The sequence below is a fragment of the Oryzias latipes genome, chromosome 1, assembly GCF_002234675.1.
Source record: "Oryzias latipes chromosome 1, ASM223467v1".
Classification (NCBI taxonomy): Eukaryota; Metazoa; Chordata; class Actinopteri; order Beloniformes; family Adrianichthyidae; genus Oryzias; species Oryzias latipes.
The window spans coordinates 23,300,078-23,316,097 of NC_019859.2; the positions used below are offsets into that span (position 1 = coordinate 23,300,078).

The window sequence follows — 16,020 nt, forward strand, 5'->3', positions numbered from 1 at the left end:
ACTTTGTGATGGTAAAATATTTTTGGTTAGTATTTGAAATAAAACAATACCTAAACATAAAACTCAAAAAAATTCGCCCTGAATTGGCTTTTGAGTTGGTCTCCTAATTTTGTCCTTCCTGACACGCCGTACAAGATAACTAACGTTCAATGTTGTGACTGACGTCCCTCCTTGAGCGCACGTGAGGACAGTAAGGCGCACAAACATATCATTTGCCCCGTTCTTATATACTCTTGCATCAGTCGAACTTATTTTGTTTTGTTTTGTAAATCCCGACTTGGTGACTTGTTTGATTTGGCGAACGGCTAACGTTTCCCGTAAAGACAGGCGGCAGCTTAAACTCTCAGCTCCAGTCGGCTCGAAAGCTTGTAGGTAACATGTCGGCCGCGCAAACCGACTCCAGGAAGCGAAGCAAGAAGCGCTTTGTAGCCGGCCACAACAACAGCAAGCGGTGGAAGGGCTCCCGGGAGCTAGAGGTGGGCATGCAGGGGATCCTCATCACCTGCAACATGAACCAGAGAAAGTGCACGGCGGAGGCCTTGGACCTGCTCAATGAGTACGCCGAGAAGCTCTATGGGCCGGAGAAGGTAGGTGTGCTCCGAGTCTGTCTGTGAGTAACTTACGGCGGAGCTTCAAGTCTCAACACATGCAGACAATCCGCGGGGTTTATTTGTAATGAATTATTATTATTATTCTTCGGCAGGAGGAGGAGCAGGGCCGTCTCTACGATTTTAAAGGCCCTTGCTTGTCCCTCAAAAGATGACAACAACAAAAAAGTCTGGGACATTGAAAAAGTTCTGACAGCCATTTCAATCAGCAGATACTCTCTTTTGCTTTTTCATTGTTGCAAACATCTCTGTTTCAAACACAATCAATCAAAGAAAGTCGGATTTTAGATGTCTGTAGAGACCCACTCCAACGAAAATCGTGTTTTTAGTCTTTTTAACATGTTCTGGTAGCATTTATTCATAATGGAGGACCGGAGAAATCATGAGATTAAAGCTGCATTGCTGAATATTTGTTTATTCAAGTCGTGATGAAGCAGGAGTAGACACATTTTTGTAAAAAGCTCAGCTTTGTGAGGCAGAAGCTGCCATGGTTGGGTCAAAGTCTCTGCTCTGGTTTGGATGCATCCACTTCTTGCAGACACATGGATTAATTTTCCTCGTCTGATTTGAAACTGTCCAGCTGGATTTTTTTTTGATAGCCAATGTTAGCTTGGGCTTGTGAAGTGCTATAAGCCAGTGGGAGAGAGTGTAACTAAGGGTTGATTAGCCTCGGCTAATTTCCCATCAACCCCTTTTCTTACATTTATTTCAGACCCTTATGAAGCGAAAAGACCTGGATAAAACCCTTGAACGTTCTCAGAATGGCTTTATGTACTTTTTGAGATTGCGTTTTTACTCAATAGAAATCAGGAAGTAAATATATTTTGATGAACTGATTCCAGATTTGTTTGTCGTTTTTGACTGTTCTCCAAAAGCTGAGAGGTCAAATGTTTGGTTTCTTGTTGTTCTGAATAGTAGAGCAAGTAGAAAAAATCTGTTCAATTCAATAAATGATTGTCTTTTGGAAGTTTGTGACAATAACATGTGTGCCATCTTAGCTGCCAAATGCAAACGGAGGCAGCAGCGAAGAAGAAGAAGACGTCGATGTTGCGCTGAAGAAGGAAGTTGCACAGCTGCAAGCATCCAACACTAAACAGGAGAGACGTTTCCAGGCGCTGGAAAGTGGAGCCAACAATGTCATTTTCATCAAAACGCAAAATATGGGTCAGGATTATTTTTAGAATTGTTTTCCATTGTGACATATTTTTTGGGGTTTTCCTCGGTTTGATGACTTTTTCTCCGTCTGTCGTAGAACCTGACAAGCTCATTCATCAGATCCTGACTGACCTGCACACCAGCAAGAAAAAGAAGTCTCGCGTGATCCTCCGAATGCTGCCTGTAAGCATCAACCGTCTTAGTTGAAACAGGTTTATGCAACATGTTGTCATTTGAAAATTGAAAATAATGCTCATATAGGGTTTTCTGAGGAAAAATCATTTAAGTTGTGAGAATTATTCTTTGACGTTAAATATTATATTGAGATCTAAAGTTTTTCAAAAAAAATTTTTAAAATAAAGACAAATCTGTTGTTTATGTCAAACCGCAGTTTGGTCTTGTTGCCCCAAATATTGAACTTGTTCTGCTTGTTTCCAGCACCTAAAGTCTGGGTTCTGCTACCTGTGGCTCCAAAGCCTCTGTTAACCTTCCATTCTGGCTCCCTGACTTTGAAAAAAGAGCTGATCATTTAAATAAATATGAACTTTTGAACATTAATTTTTAAATTAATTTTAGTAGTTACAAATGTTCTTTTTAACATAGTTGGTCTTATATTGGTGGGTAAATATCTTTTTTTTCTAGTACTGCTGACATCACACTAAATCAGGAGGCTTCCTTTGGTTTAGCACGCCTCCAAAATGCACACATTTCAGATCATTGAGTGACGTGATGGCAGTCCAATGCCAACTGTTCATTATTACAACTGGTTTTCCTGCTGAACAACAGAGTCTAGTTGATTTTAAATATGAATATGTATTTTTCTATTGGATACTGAAATTTTGTACTAAAAATAGAAAAAGGATAAAGGCTGACAAAGGCAATAGGCAATAGAAAAAATAGGCAATAGAAAAATTGCCATTTTGGCTTTTTTCTCATTATTTTTTTTTTTTACATTTCCTCGTGCTCCAACGGGACACTTTGATTTTAACACGGGGTGTATTTTATTTTAGAAATAAGTTCATGTGCTGTTGTCAAAAGTAGATACAATTTAAGTTAATGTTCGGAGAAAAATCTACTTTTTAATTCCAAAATTTATAATCTTCAAATAAGAAAACATTCAGTAAATAAATTGCATAATTGTGGGGAGAACATGAAAACAGTGCTTTTATTCTTCTTAGCGCCCCATAGAAGGTTGAAGACCCAAACACTTTGTCTTCTCATTGAGATTCCTCCAAGAGGAGATCCCAGCACTCCCACTTTGTTTCCACTTTTCTCATTTCATCACCGACTTGTATTTACAAAAGAAATGTTCAAATTCATTGTAGTTGGACCTCAAACTGCTTGATTTTGGTTCCAAAATGCACCATTCTGACTTCTTTTTACCCCCTTAGGTCACTGGAACATGCAAGGCCTTCCAGGAGGACATGGTGAAATACCTGACTACATACTTGGAGCCATGGTTCAAAACCCCCAACTGTGCGACGTATAAAATTGCTTTCAAGGCTCGTAACAGCAGCCACAACAAGAGAGATGAGATCATCAAATCTATCGCAGGTAGACACCAACCCGGCCTGTATGTAATGATGTTAAATGATGAGTTTATCTACTGTGGGAGACCTCACACCTTCACAGGACAACATGTTACTCTGTTTGAGGAGCACCTCTGAACCCAGGATGCTGTTCTTACAGGTCCTGCCAATCAGGGGGCTAATTAGCTCTTGACAGGCCAAAAGAGTAAATGGGAGCAACAGAAAACAGATTTTCAAGGACGTACACACACTCCGGTCTGCTGGGATCACATGGATGTGTGTTATTTATAGGTTGAAGACCAATGAATCATCTGCCCACAATAGGTTTCCACTATTTAGTGTCCTAACATGCCCCAGAGTTTGAACATGCTAAATGTGGGCCTTGAAGTCACCACTTCAAACTTAAAAAAAAGTGTCAGTTTCTGCACAGCAGAGGTAGTTCATTAGAAATTAGCCTCCGAGTTGCAGCAGGATAGTTAGCTGAGAGCAACCCCACCCCCCTTCCCCTCTGCTGCAAGCCCTTCACACCCCCAAGCTAACAATAGTGGTACGAGCAATGGCGAGCAATATTGAAGTGATCCAGTTTTGAGCCAGATACCAGCTCAGACGAGGAAAACGAGAACGTATGTGGATCCATTTGTCTATAAGTGGATTTATCAGAATGGAGCGGAGCAGCCAGCTTGTGGCCGGCCAATCGTATTTTCTGTCACAAATAAGCTCTTTTTTAATGATTTTTTTTGTCTGCTCCTGATTCTCAATGATTTAAATAAAGAAAAGTAACATTTAGCTTAATTTTCTTTATGCATGTCCTCCATCATCAGATAAATGCCAGAGGAACATGTTAAAAACACCAAAAACACAACTTCTTTGAACACGTGTTGGCTGACGGAAATTGGAAATTTCAGATATTTAGGCCCTTGTTTTTATTTGTTAAAAAGAGTAACAGTCATGAAAACTCACAAAACTGCTTAACTCTTCACTCCAAGATTGACCAAAAATCAAACTAGCAATAATTAAAACGTTTCCTGACGACAGCTCACTTGATTTAAAAAAGGATATAAGAACAGTATTATGGGTAAATCAGTCATGTATGTCCCTCAGCTTTTTACTGTCTGAGAATCGGGTCCATTCAGTGGTCAAATGCAGTCTAGTTTTGTTGTGTGGACATCGTTGTAAAGGGACAATGTTTTCTCTAACGTAGATCAAATTAAGACATTTTTTTTTGTGATCCATCCATTTCTCAGTAGAACTCAGGATAACACCAGGAGCTATACACTAGTGTCTGAGCTACAGGTGGTGTGTAAAATAGTGTAGGAGGGGAGGTCTTAGGGGGTAAATCTTTGTCCTGCAAACAGACGGGTAAACTGACAGGTTGTTGTAATGTGTTGAAGTCTGTTGTGGGTGCACTGATGAATTCACAATCATAATGGCTGGATAGTCAAAGCAGAAGTGTTTCAGTGAGACATATTTGCAATATTCTTCACACCTACAGACACTGATATTGTGCCGATATTCTGTATTTATGAGGACCACTTGTGCTAGATCATTGCAACAAAGCCTCACCTTTTCATGTCTGTTGTTTTTTTAAACTCTACAGGCATTGTGGGAAAGCTAAACCCGAAAAACAAAGTGGATTTGACCAACCCTGAACTGACCATCATTGTCGAGGTCATCAAAGCTGTGTGTTGTATCAGTGTAGTAAAAGACTATACGCTTTACAGAAAGTACAACGTTCAGGAAGTAGTGAAAGAAGATGAGCCAGCAAAGCCCGTCACAGACACGCCGGAGGAGGAGAAGCACGACGGAGGGGTGAAGGACAAAGAGGAGACGACAGAAATGGAGGAAGAAAATGTGTCGCAGAACAACGAAGAGCCTGAAAACGGAGGCAAATGAGACTCCACGTTCTTGGAAACACTCTTGTTAAGATGTTAACTGTTATTGTAGTGATTTGTTTTGAAATGGAATGATAATCTGGTTTCTCCAAAAACTAGGCGTAAAAAGATTTAGAAGGGTCTCCATCTCATTTTTTTTAACATCCGTGAATATTTGTAGACTAAACTGGGATCCGACCTCGGCTCCATTTCAGATGCAGCTGTTTAGAATAAACCGTACATAGTAACATTTTGCAGCTCTGTGTTTCTCAGATGCCTGTTTTAATTCTTTCAATGTTTCTAATTTTCATGTTTTTATCTTTAAAAAATGGAATATTTTTCTCAGTTTGGATGTTGACCCTCAAGACACAATCAGGGATCAACCTGGTCAAATAATACTGAGTGGAAGCCCACCCAGAGAAGCCATCCTAAGACTCGGGTCATATTTGATATCTGTGCTTTTTTGTTGTTTTCCAAACGACTTCCTGAATTAAAGAAACAACTGAGTCAAACAAGTTTCCCAATATTGTCTACTCATTGTGTTTTTAAATTAGATTTGATTAATACTGCAATAAAGTAGTGATGGAAAAACCAAAGCTTTCTGAACCAAAATGAATCAAATTGTATTGAAATGGTTCAGGGTTGTAAAGCATTTGACACAGAAACTAGGGACATATATTGGTCAGACTACCACATTGCATCAGAATGGAGCCAAAAAGACCAGTGTGTCATAAGAATAATGTGTGTTAAGTCGTGTAGCAATAAAACTTATGATTTCCAAAATCTGTTTCACTAATAATCATAATGTAGTTGTCACAGAGTGACATTTCATGTATAAAATATTGTAGAGCAAATAGTTTGTTTGCATGATTAGTATAAAAAAGAAATTTCTAAAATAGCAAATTTCTTAAAAGAAATCTCTTGTGCTACTGCTAAATGAATATAGGCCTATCTGCGCTGAATGTGTGGATAAATGTATTTATATAAAAAAATGTTTGGTTCGTAAATCAGTGTCTGATAGCAAATGTCAGTGAATGAAATGTTCTACCAAACTGACCAAAAAATGTCCCCCCTGTGTTTAAAGGAATGTGACCACAGCAACAATGCAAACAAAGACACCTCCACTGCATAGGGATGATAGGAATTCTGGCTCTTTTCTTTTGGTTCTGCTCCTTTAAGACTCTTTTGGCTCCCAATCCACTCTTCAGATTGTTTAGTTGCTTTAATTTATTATAAACAAAAATGGATTTCAATTTTTAGAGTTTCTGTCTGCACGATGGCCCAGTGGTTAGCACTCTCTGTTCACACTAAGGAAGCCTGGTTCCTGGGGGACCTGAAACAGAACACCAATGGGGGATCTTTCTGTGTGGAGTTTGCATGTTCTCCCTGTGCATGCGTGGGTTTTCTCCAGCTTCCTTGGTTATTCTAAATTGCCCCTAGGTGAGAGTGTGAGTGTGAATGGGTGTGTGGTTGTGGCCCTGCGAGAGACTAGTGCCCACAAGTGGCCCTGTGACCCTGAAAGGGACTAAACAGAAGAAAATGAACAAAGAGTTTCTAGTGCTTTAGTGCTTTACTCAGTGATTTAGGATTTCAAACGTCTTACTATTTAAGACCCTTTTTATCCATTGTCGTTTACTTTAAACGCTGTAGAGTATACACAGTATTTACTGCTTTGTTAACTGTAAACAAAGCAAGGCCCTCTAAAAATAGGTCAAACTTTCTTAAAATGTAAAATAAAATGTATAAAGTTAAAAAATAAAACAGCCAGCCAGTGTGGTAAAAAATAAAATGAGATCTTACAAAGATTTCTTATATGAAGAAAAAATACTTGTCAGTAAGAGATGTTTTTTTCTCCAACTATATTTTGCTATGAAAATCTTTCTCCATAAAATTACTTTTCCTGCAAGGCAGACAATAAGACATTTTTGTCTTAAAGAAGGTCTTTTCTTAAGACTCACGTTTTACAGTGTATTAAGCGGAATAACAGACTCTCTAGTTTTGCTCTATCGTTAGACAAGGACTTTCTCATTGACCCTATTTAAAAACATTCATATAAAGTTGGGCCCATTTTTTGTTTTTGCTCAGTTTTTGAAAACTTTTTCCTTCCAGTGAGGACAAAGCTATTAACTCCATGCAGCATTACTGGTTATATATGTTTAAGCCACAAGATGGAGTTAAAGCCTGTCTTACTAGCTTGTGGGCTTCATAAAACACTTCAGATTTTGTGCATCTTTCAATCATTTCTCTCCAAACGTTTAATCTACATTAGAATTTCCTAATTCCATTTTTGTCTCAAAGGAAGAAACATTTGAAAATGGTATTCTGTGGGGAAAAATCAATAAATGACAGATGTTCTTTAAATGTTCTTTTAAGCTTCATAGTCTGTAAAGCAAGTATTTATTTAAGAATTTCCTGTAGACTGAATGAGCTTTTCATTTGATGGGGAAATGTTAGAACTTTCGAGGCTTCTCCATAGTAAATGAAAGTGTTGATATTTTGAAACGTGTTAAAACATTAAAACAATATTTGCCTGAAGGTTTCAGTATACAGAATGACAGCAATGTTTTAATTCATGAAAAAACAGAAAAGATTATATTAGTTGAATGCTTTTGTATTCAAATAAACCAGCTGTAAGCAGAAACTGTAAATTACAGACCTTAGGAGTGCCTAAATGTCACTTTTGGAGAAAAACACAAGCGACGATGATGGTTTAATTAGTCATGCCCACACACTCCATGTTGTGTGAGACACACACTCGAGCTTTAATGGATTTCTGAATCCATTTTTTGCTCTTTTTCCCCCCCCACAGCTTGAACTGTAACTGTGACCTGCCCGTCATTATCTGCACCATTTTTTGTGCTAAGACTCACAAATTGGGTGGTTGCCAGCTCTCGGGTGGCTCAGTCGCTGAGGTCTTCTCCCAAGCCTGCAGCCCTGATGATGCGAAGCAAAAACAAGGATTTATTATTAGTGAATTACCAATTAGCCTCTTTAACAAGCTCACACCGACACCTGCTAATAATGTGTCTGCTGCCTGGCCAGTGCTTATGTTGACAGCAGTACGAGCACATTTTAGGAGATGAGATTGTATTCATTTGTTCCAATGTTGGTGATGCATTAAAAGAAATGTACATAAGCTATAAAAAACACATTTCTACAAAATGAGCCACACTTAGAAACGTTTTCATCGTCTAATGAAGTAAAACAAAATAGGTGATATTGTCAAAATAAGTGGGGAAAAAAGCTTCTAATGTTATAATTACCCCCAAGGCCATGTTTAATTAAACCTCTGGGCTCCGGAGCGAACTGATTTTCTAGTCAATTGCATATATCACATACTCCCTGGTCTGCCAAACAGGATTGCACTCTCATTCAGGTTTAAATGTCGCAGGCCTGTGAAACAATTACATCCACACACACACACATCCACACACACTCCCTCGGGTCAGGATTAGCAACCATAGGTGTGCCTACGTATCTGACCTTTATAAGCGGCTAAGTATTGCTCTCCGGGGTCTCATTTGTCTCTCTACATCCAAAAAGCAGTTCTGTTGAAGTGACACAGAATCCCCTTATGACTGAGTCTGTAAAACAGAAATGCAGAAAAAAGACAACTTTTCCTGATTGTGAAGCATTTGTAAATCAAGACAGAGCGGGAAGTGCATCCTGCAGTGGATGCCATGTTCTTTTTAGCACTTCAATTCTGTCGTGGCTTTTTCAACAATTGTATTTAGAATCTGATCCTATATTTTTGCAGCCTTATTGAGAACTATTATTACTTATGGAGTGCTAGAAACCCTTCTAATTTGGCATTTAGCCGAAACTTTTGTCTAAAATTTTTTTTTTTTTTAACACTACAGGCAATTTGAGGTTTAGTGTTTTGCTCAAGGTCACAATGATTGTCCTGTCTGGAATTTGTACCCCTTAAGGGTAGAAAGTCTACCTTCACCTAGTTTTCCTTTTGAATCATCAGGAGGCTGGAAACTTCAAACGGGTCTGAACATTAGCTGATCTGAGCAGCTGTTCAGACATTTTGGATCATTCTAGACGGATTCCTTTTTTATCGTCATTAAAAACCCCAGAAAAGTGAGACCCTGTGTGGCGCTTCGGAGCCAGGGAATGGTAAAGAATTCCATCATTGTTTTGCCTTGAAGATCATGGTAAATGTATCAAACATGTATGCTTTGAATAAACAATGAGTTGAACTTTATTGAGTTAAACAGTCTAAGCGTTTGTACCGGCTTCTAAAGGTTGTGTTTCCTCTGCCTTTAACGTCTTTATTTTTCTCCCCCCTCATTCTTAAAAGCAATGGATACAAAACACACAGACACACTTCACTCAAGTGACATAACACTAAAAATTCAAAATAGAATATTAACAAGATTTAGAGACAAACAGTTACTGTATAATTTTAAAGACAGGCTGTTCTAAAAAAAAAAGAAAGGTTTGTTTTTAAAATGGGATTTAAAAACAGGAATCAGTGGCTCTAAAGCCTTCAGAGGCACTGCTGAAATCCTCATCCACATGGCATTCCTGTTCAAAACAAGTGTGTGACTGTAAAGGCAGCTGAAACCTCTACTCCAAACAGATGCAAGGGCCACAGCAAAATCTGAAGCTCTTTATTCACCTCACTCACAGACTTCCAACCCTGCTAACCATGAAAAAAAAACTAAAACCGTTGAGCTGTTAAACAACTACTCTCTCAATATATTTAAACTCATCAAACCAAATTCCTGGTAATTTTGAATTTGATTCACATGTGCCGAAAAATAGGGTCCTGAATCCTTTTTTTGTTGGACTTTGCATGCTTTCCCTGTGCATATGTGATGTTTCTCAATGTGTCCCAGGACAAAGGCCAAAAAATGTGAAAGAGGTTGATTAGTTACTATGTAAACCCATTTGCAATTACTTTAATACAAAGAGAATGTGACAATAGGAGCATACATATTGTGCATGCAACAATAAGACTTCAGACAATATTAGCCACAATTTCACCAGGTATCAATCACATCAGTGAATCTCTCATATGATTTATCTAAATTGTAGTTATTAATCTGTTTTAATTTGTTGCTTGTACTCAAAAAATTGACGATAAAATTCCAATTGTTTTCCAGTTCACATGTTTGTAAAGAATCCATTTATTTAAAGTCCCCCTATGACCATTTCTTTTTAATAACAAACGTTCCCAGTGGTGTTTTAATTATGATTATGAAGTTTTTCACCAAAATCCCACAACCTAAAGGTTTTAAAAAGCCACATTTTACATCTACGTATCTCAAGCCTCTGTTTCCAAAATCTCCTCCACATGGGCGTGGCCATTGGTGCTAAGCTGAGTAGCCCCGCCCTCAATCCCGCCTTTCTGCAAGCTGCGTCTCGCAGCAAGTAGCACCGGCTCTGGCTCAGAACTGATTTGATGCAGATTGTTGAATTCACTCGCCCAACAAATACAATGAAATGCCAGAAAGAAACTATTAGCTATTCACACGTAATTTTCCAAATAGGTGCGGCCGGGGCTGAACTTTTTTCTTGGCTGCACGGACCCAGAGGAAGGGTTCAGATAGGATGAGGAGTTATTATTTTCAATGATAAATCAATGGTACAGACGCAATGTGAGGTCCTGCGGCGCGATTTGAGCGACGGGTGCGCCTCAAAGTTCTGGCAACAGGGAGATTTCAGTGGTGCAGCCGATTTGGTACCCGTCTGAACCAAGTCGCCCAACAGTACCCATCCTGTCTACTGTTGGACGAAGGTAGGTCACAGGGTCAAAGGTGGACAGTCTGTTGCAGGGCCCATAGAGCTGGAGCAATCATGATTACCATGGCGGCTCCTTGGAGGTGAGCTGGTGGCCAGACGGGATGGGGAGCCAGCCTGCTCAGGCCTCCTGAACTTTATGATATTTATCTTATTTTCATTGAGACAATAATACAAAGCGGCCCCCTGATTTTATTCTTGTTTTTATTTTCACCCTGTCTGGTTGATGCGGGACAGCAGGCCTTCAAACTCAGTCAGAGAGTGAACACAAATGCGAAAAACACATTTCACACCCCTAGGCGCATGACAGCTAATGGCTCTTTAAGTTTAATTTTAAATATGTGCGGCCAACAACTAAATCCAACCCGGGAAGCACTTAAAATACGTGCGGGGAATGCAGCAATGTGCCATCTGCTCTTCTCCTGCTCCTGAGCTGTTGTGCACGCAGATAACGAAGCTTGTGCAATGCACATGCGCTACTGGGCTGTTGTGACATCACAAAGGCTCTTTAATTCAAACCAAGGGTCTTTGCAACAGTTTGATTGACAGCGAATTAAAAGGAGAAATACTCAGAAATGCAAAAATGAAATTATTTCTTATTCCATTTGTTCTCTTACAGACCTGAGAGTGTGAATTTTGTACAGTGTGTTTTACCCATTCATGGAGAGGGAGAGCGAGGGCGAGGAAAAGTTCCAACCACACTCCCAAACCATTTCCAGTTTTAATCCCCCCAACTTAATCCTTGATATTAGGAGTCAAAGAGAAAGGCGAACTTGTTTCCAAATGTGCTTGAACCTTTTGGGAGTCTTTGCGTGATCCATCTGCAGATTCAAAACCTACTGTCCCCCAGAGTTAATGTAGAGTTGCAATGTTTCCTTTAGTGGTTAGGTCATGTTTTGCTTGTGGCCTCTCAATTTAAAGCCAGCCATCCATCCATCCATCCATCCATCCATCCATCCATCCATCCATCCATCCATCCCTAGAGCCTATCCCATTCATCATTTGGCAAAAGTGGGGTACATCCTGTAAGTGTGTCAGTCATCACAGGGCCCTCCTATTTTCCATTTACCATAACGTTCACACTGGGTTGGTGTTAATAGATTTCCTAATAGCCTAAAGCTTGGTTTCAGTTAAATCTCCTGGTCTGTGTCATTATTTCAGGCTCTTTATGGTCACAGTTAAGTTCAGGTCTTGCTTTTCTTATGGCATGTTTTGGTCATTTTAATTAAATGAAGTTGCCGTCTGAAACTATGAATTTAGTTCTTATGCAACTTCATTGTTTAGCTCCCCTTAGTTTTTGTAAAGTGAATCATGTCCAATCAAAAGCTCTGCATGTGCTACTTCCCTGATAACTGCATTAATCCAGTGGGTCTGCTCTGAAACAAAAGAATTGGAATTTCCTCCAAACTATTGTGCAAAGACGGCCAGTATTACTATTATTTTCTCAATGCCCTTAAGACATGTGCCAGGTTGTAACATTTCCATATGCCTTGGCTTTGGCTGTACACATGTATAACACAAATTGGTGCAAAAATCAATTATTTATTTTCTCTCTATTGTTTGGAAAGCAGCATACATTTTAAGGACATCTATTTCTCGGACAGACTGTGCTTATTTGTTTATTACACACATGTGGCGGTGGTCTACGTGAATGGAGTTCAGTAATGAGAAATGCTTATCAATCCCCAACAGCCTGTCCGCTCCCTGCCATTAGCTGCCATTCTTGCATTGCTACAGGTAGGCTGAGAGTGTTCACACTGATTGCAAACATCCCTGTTAGCTCCTCCAAAATGAGAGCAATCTGCCACCGTATTTAGATGATTGGGATTATGGCTTTTGCGGTGGGAGTGAGTGTGTTGTTAAAATGAGCCGTTAATGATGTGATGTTCCTTTTCTAATAACCTGCAATGGATTTGCTGACAGAACTTCTCTGCTTATGTAAATGGTGAGGTGCTAAAGAAATAAAAATGATGGTTAATTTTACTGAGAAGGAAAAAAAATTAGAATTTCTGAGCAAAATAGTCATTGTCTTTGCTGTCTTTGGTTTATCACTTGTCCTTCCTATCGGAAAACCAAACCCTAAAAGTGCTTTCTTTAAATCTCAGCGAATTTGGCTGTGAAGTGACACATGTAGGAGATATGTGATCCGGAACCTTGACAGTCACTTTGACAGCGGTGGCTGTGTGGGGCCAGAAGGACATGAAGGCAGAGCGTGAGGGGACACTGTTTGAAAAGTAGTCGGTGGAAAACAGACGGACAGCAGACTGAGAGAAGGAGTAACGTGAACCTCCACTTTTGACCAAACAAGACTTTGACAGGTTTTGAGAAAATGAAAGTTTATTTTCCCAGTGAAGTTGGTTTGGTTCAACATTCATAGAATTATTCTGATGTAACACATTCACAGCGGACTTGTGAGGAGCTTTTGCATCCAAAACAGGAATAAGAAAATGTTCTTTACAGCTATAAAATCTTTGCTCCCCTGGTTAACCTTCAGAGCTAATATTGTGCACAGAAAAGGGTGATACTGGTACTGTTTTCAGCATGCTGCTTCAGATCACACCTTGTTTCCTCCCCAGTAATCATGCCTCAGATTTTTGTTTTGATCCGTTCATCAGACGTGAAGTTTGCATACCTGGATTTGACCACTGTCTTGGATCCGATTATTTTCCCCCTATTGACATTTGATCTAATCTGGCTTGGTTCCTGGTTTTGTGGATTATGGACCTGTTTTTATTTATGGTGCTGCTGATTTTTGGTGTGAGTGAAGTGGATTTTGTTTTGTTTGGAACTCTATCTGTTAGTGGATTGTCTTCCTTGACTGACCACTAACTCTCCCACATCCCCTGAGAACAGCTTCTGAAGCGTCTCCATCCCCACTAAGACTGTTTCTGCAGTGAGACAGAACCTGCTGTCTCAGTTTTGCTGTATTAACTCTGTCTTGTCCTTTCAGATTCCCATGGCATGGATAGGGGTTTGTTATCCGATTTCCTCATCCTTCTCTCTTTACTTTACCTGATTACATTTCTGTTAACACTTCTTGTGTTGGACTGTTTTGGGTTTTTCTCACCAAAAAAAGTTACAATGTCAGCTAAATGCATGATTTCGATTTCTGTTATAAAGCTAATGTTTAAGGTTGTCAATCAATAGACCACACCCCAGTTTTTCAAATTTTTAAAGCTGGACAAATGAAATGGTCATTCCCACTTTACTTGTTATAAGTTCATACATTTTTCAGAGGTGAAATAAGATTTTGTGAGGAAATTGGTAATATTTTTATTTCTTTTGTAAATTTAGACTATTTTGAGCAAACAAGAACTGTTTTGACTTTTATAAGTGGCCACCTGGTGGTAACTAGGTCAACTGAGCAGTTCATTCTTTTTAAAAAAACCTTCAGGTTGGAAGTCACTTGGGTTTTCTCTTGGCCAGGATTTGAAGGAGGACCGTCGTGTTGTAACCACAATATGTGTCTCTTGTATTTATCATCCAGTCTAACAAAACCATTCTGAGAATCTAAAATGAATTATGACAAGTGGATTTTAATTCTTCATTGTTCTTGAATGTGCAACACGTCCTCTGTGTGATGTAGCAGAAGTCCTATACTCTTGTCTTTTCTTTTCTGGCCTTGTCTACAAACAGACATTCTAACAACAGTAGTCAATTTTTAGCTGACACTCTGTGTCCTAACAGCACACTGTGGGTCAACAGAACCATTGGCGGTCATTGTCAACCTGGGCCACAACCGAGGTGTGAACGTTCTGTTTGTGATTCTTGTGATTGATTTGGCTATTTGGTATAGTTTTACTTCGGATGCCGTTCCTGACACAACTCTGCGCTTACCTGGACTTGGGACCAGGGAACAAAAGCACCAGATTGTGTTCTCTGGTGTTGCATTGCATAACATGAGACTTTCTTGAAATAAACTGCTAATGTTTTTTCTCAGTTCTAAATGTTTGGACTCTGCACACCGGACTTGAACGAACTGAAAAAAATATCTGCTTGTTGGCTTGAAGTAAAACTATTCTGGTACAAGTATGTAAGAAAATAATGAAGACAGTGAAAAGAATTGTAACATTTGAACATCATTGACCAAGGATGGGATTTGCATCAGAATAAGTTCAGAAAAATACAAATTCTTTTCACTAAAACACGAGCTAACACATTATGAAGAAGGATCAAAAAAACTTTTTAACTAGCTTGAACCAACAAATTTGTAATAACTTTACGGGAGCCATGTTAGCCAGTTAATCTGGGACAACTCTGGTAATACGATCTCAAACAAAAACTGTTAAGACTTGGAAGGAAGAAAATGACTTCTTTTTTTAAACTTGGGTTTAAAATGTTTTACTCTTTGAGACATTTAGGATGTTAAAGAAAGAGTTCTGTTCATGTTTGGACATGACAAACACGGCTTCTAGATTATGAGGCTAAATTAAAAGTTAATGCCCCTGTATCTCTCTACTGTGTTGTTACTGTTGCCAGCGTGACTTTACTGGGAGAAACAATGCAAACAATTAACTGAATGTGAAATGTGCAGATTTCTTGAACTTTTAACTCTTAGTTATACATCATTCTCTGTTACCTTTTTATGCTTCTTTTCCCACTTCATTAGTTGGGTTTTCAACTGTTTATATTGTTTATCAGTGCTGCAACTTTAAGTTGATGGTAGTATGAGTTTCTGGTACATTCAAGATGGATTAAAATGTTTAACCTGTTACTAATCACGTGTGTTTTTTAAATGAAGATCTTCATGGATTAGATAACAGCTGCCAGAGTGGATTGGAAGTTTGGCAGTGACACATGTATAAGTAATTTGGAGGCAGATGTCAGACACAGATGGGTTCCTTAAGAGGACACAGAACTTTAATGGGATTGGAAATGGTACTGACCAGCTGTAAGTATTTAGAGAAGGCGGGAGATGACAGTCCAAAGTAGGCCCGAGGAGGGGTGGCATTGCAAGTGTTTTCTTTTAGGCTCCGACTTGACCGAGAACACATTCTGGCCTGCTGCATCAATAAATGGATAAGAAAGATGAAGAAGATGTGAAAGAAAAGGATAAGGCTTTGGAAATGAAAGAAGCTCTTTAAACACGTCATCAAACGCTGCGGC

At 39.2% G+C, this 16,020-nt stretch overlaps 1 protein-coding gene across 1 annotated transcript; it reads left to right on the forward strand.

Annotated features, from left to right (window-relative positions):
• The first annotated feature begins 123 nt into the window (after positions 1–123).
• thumpd1 (THUMP domain containing 1) lies at positions 124–5,679 on the forward strand. The gene is made up of 5 exons (XM_004066053.4): positions 124–587; positions 1,607–1,772; positions 1,861–1,946; positions 3,155–3,317; positions 4,890–5,679. The coding sequence occupies exons 1-5, from the start codon at positions 378–380 to the stop codon at positions 5,183–5,185; spliced, it is 921 nt and encodes a 306-aa protein (XP_004066101.1). The 5' UTR covers positions 124–377; the 3' UTR covers positions 5,186–5,679.
• The last annotated feature ends 10,341 nt before the right edge of the window (positions 5,680–16,020 follow it).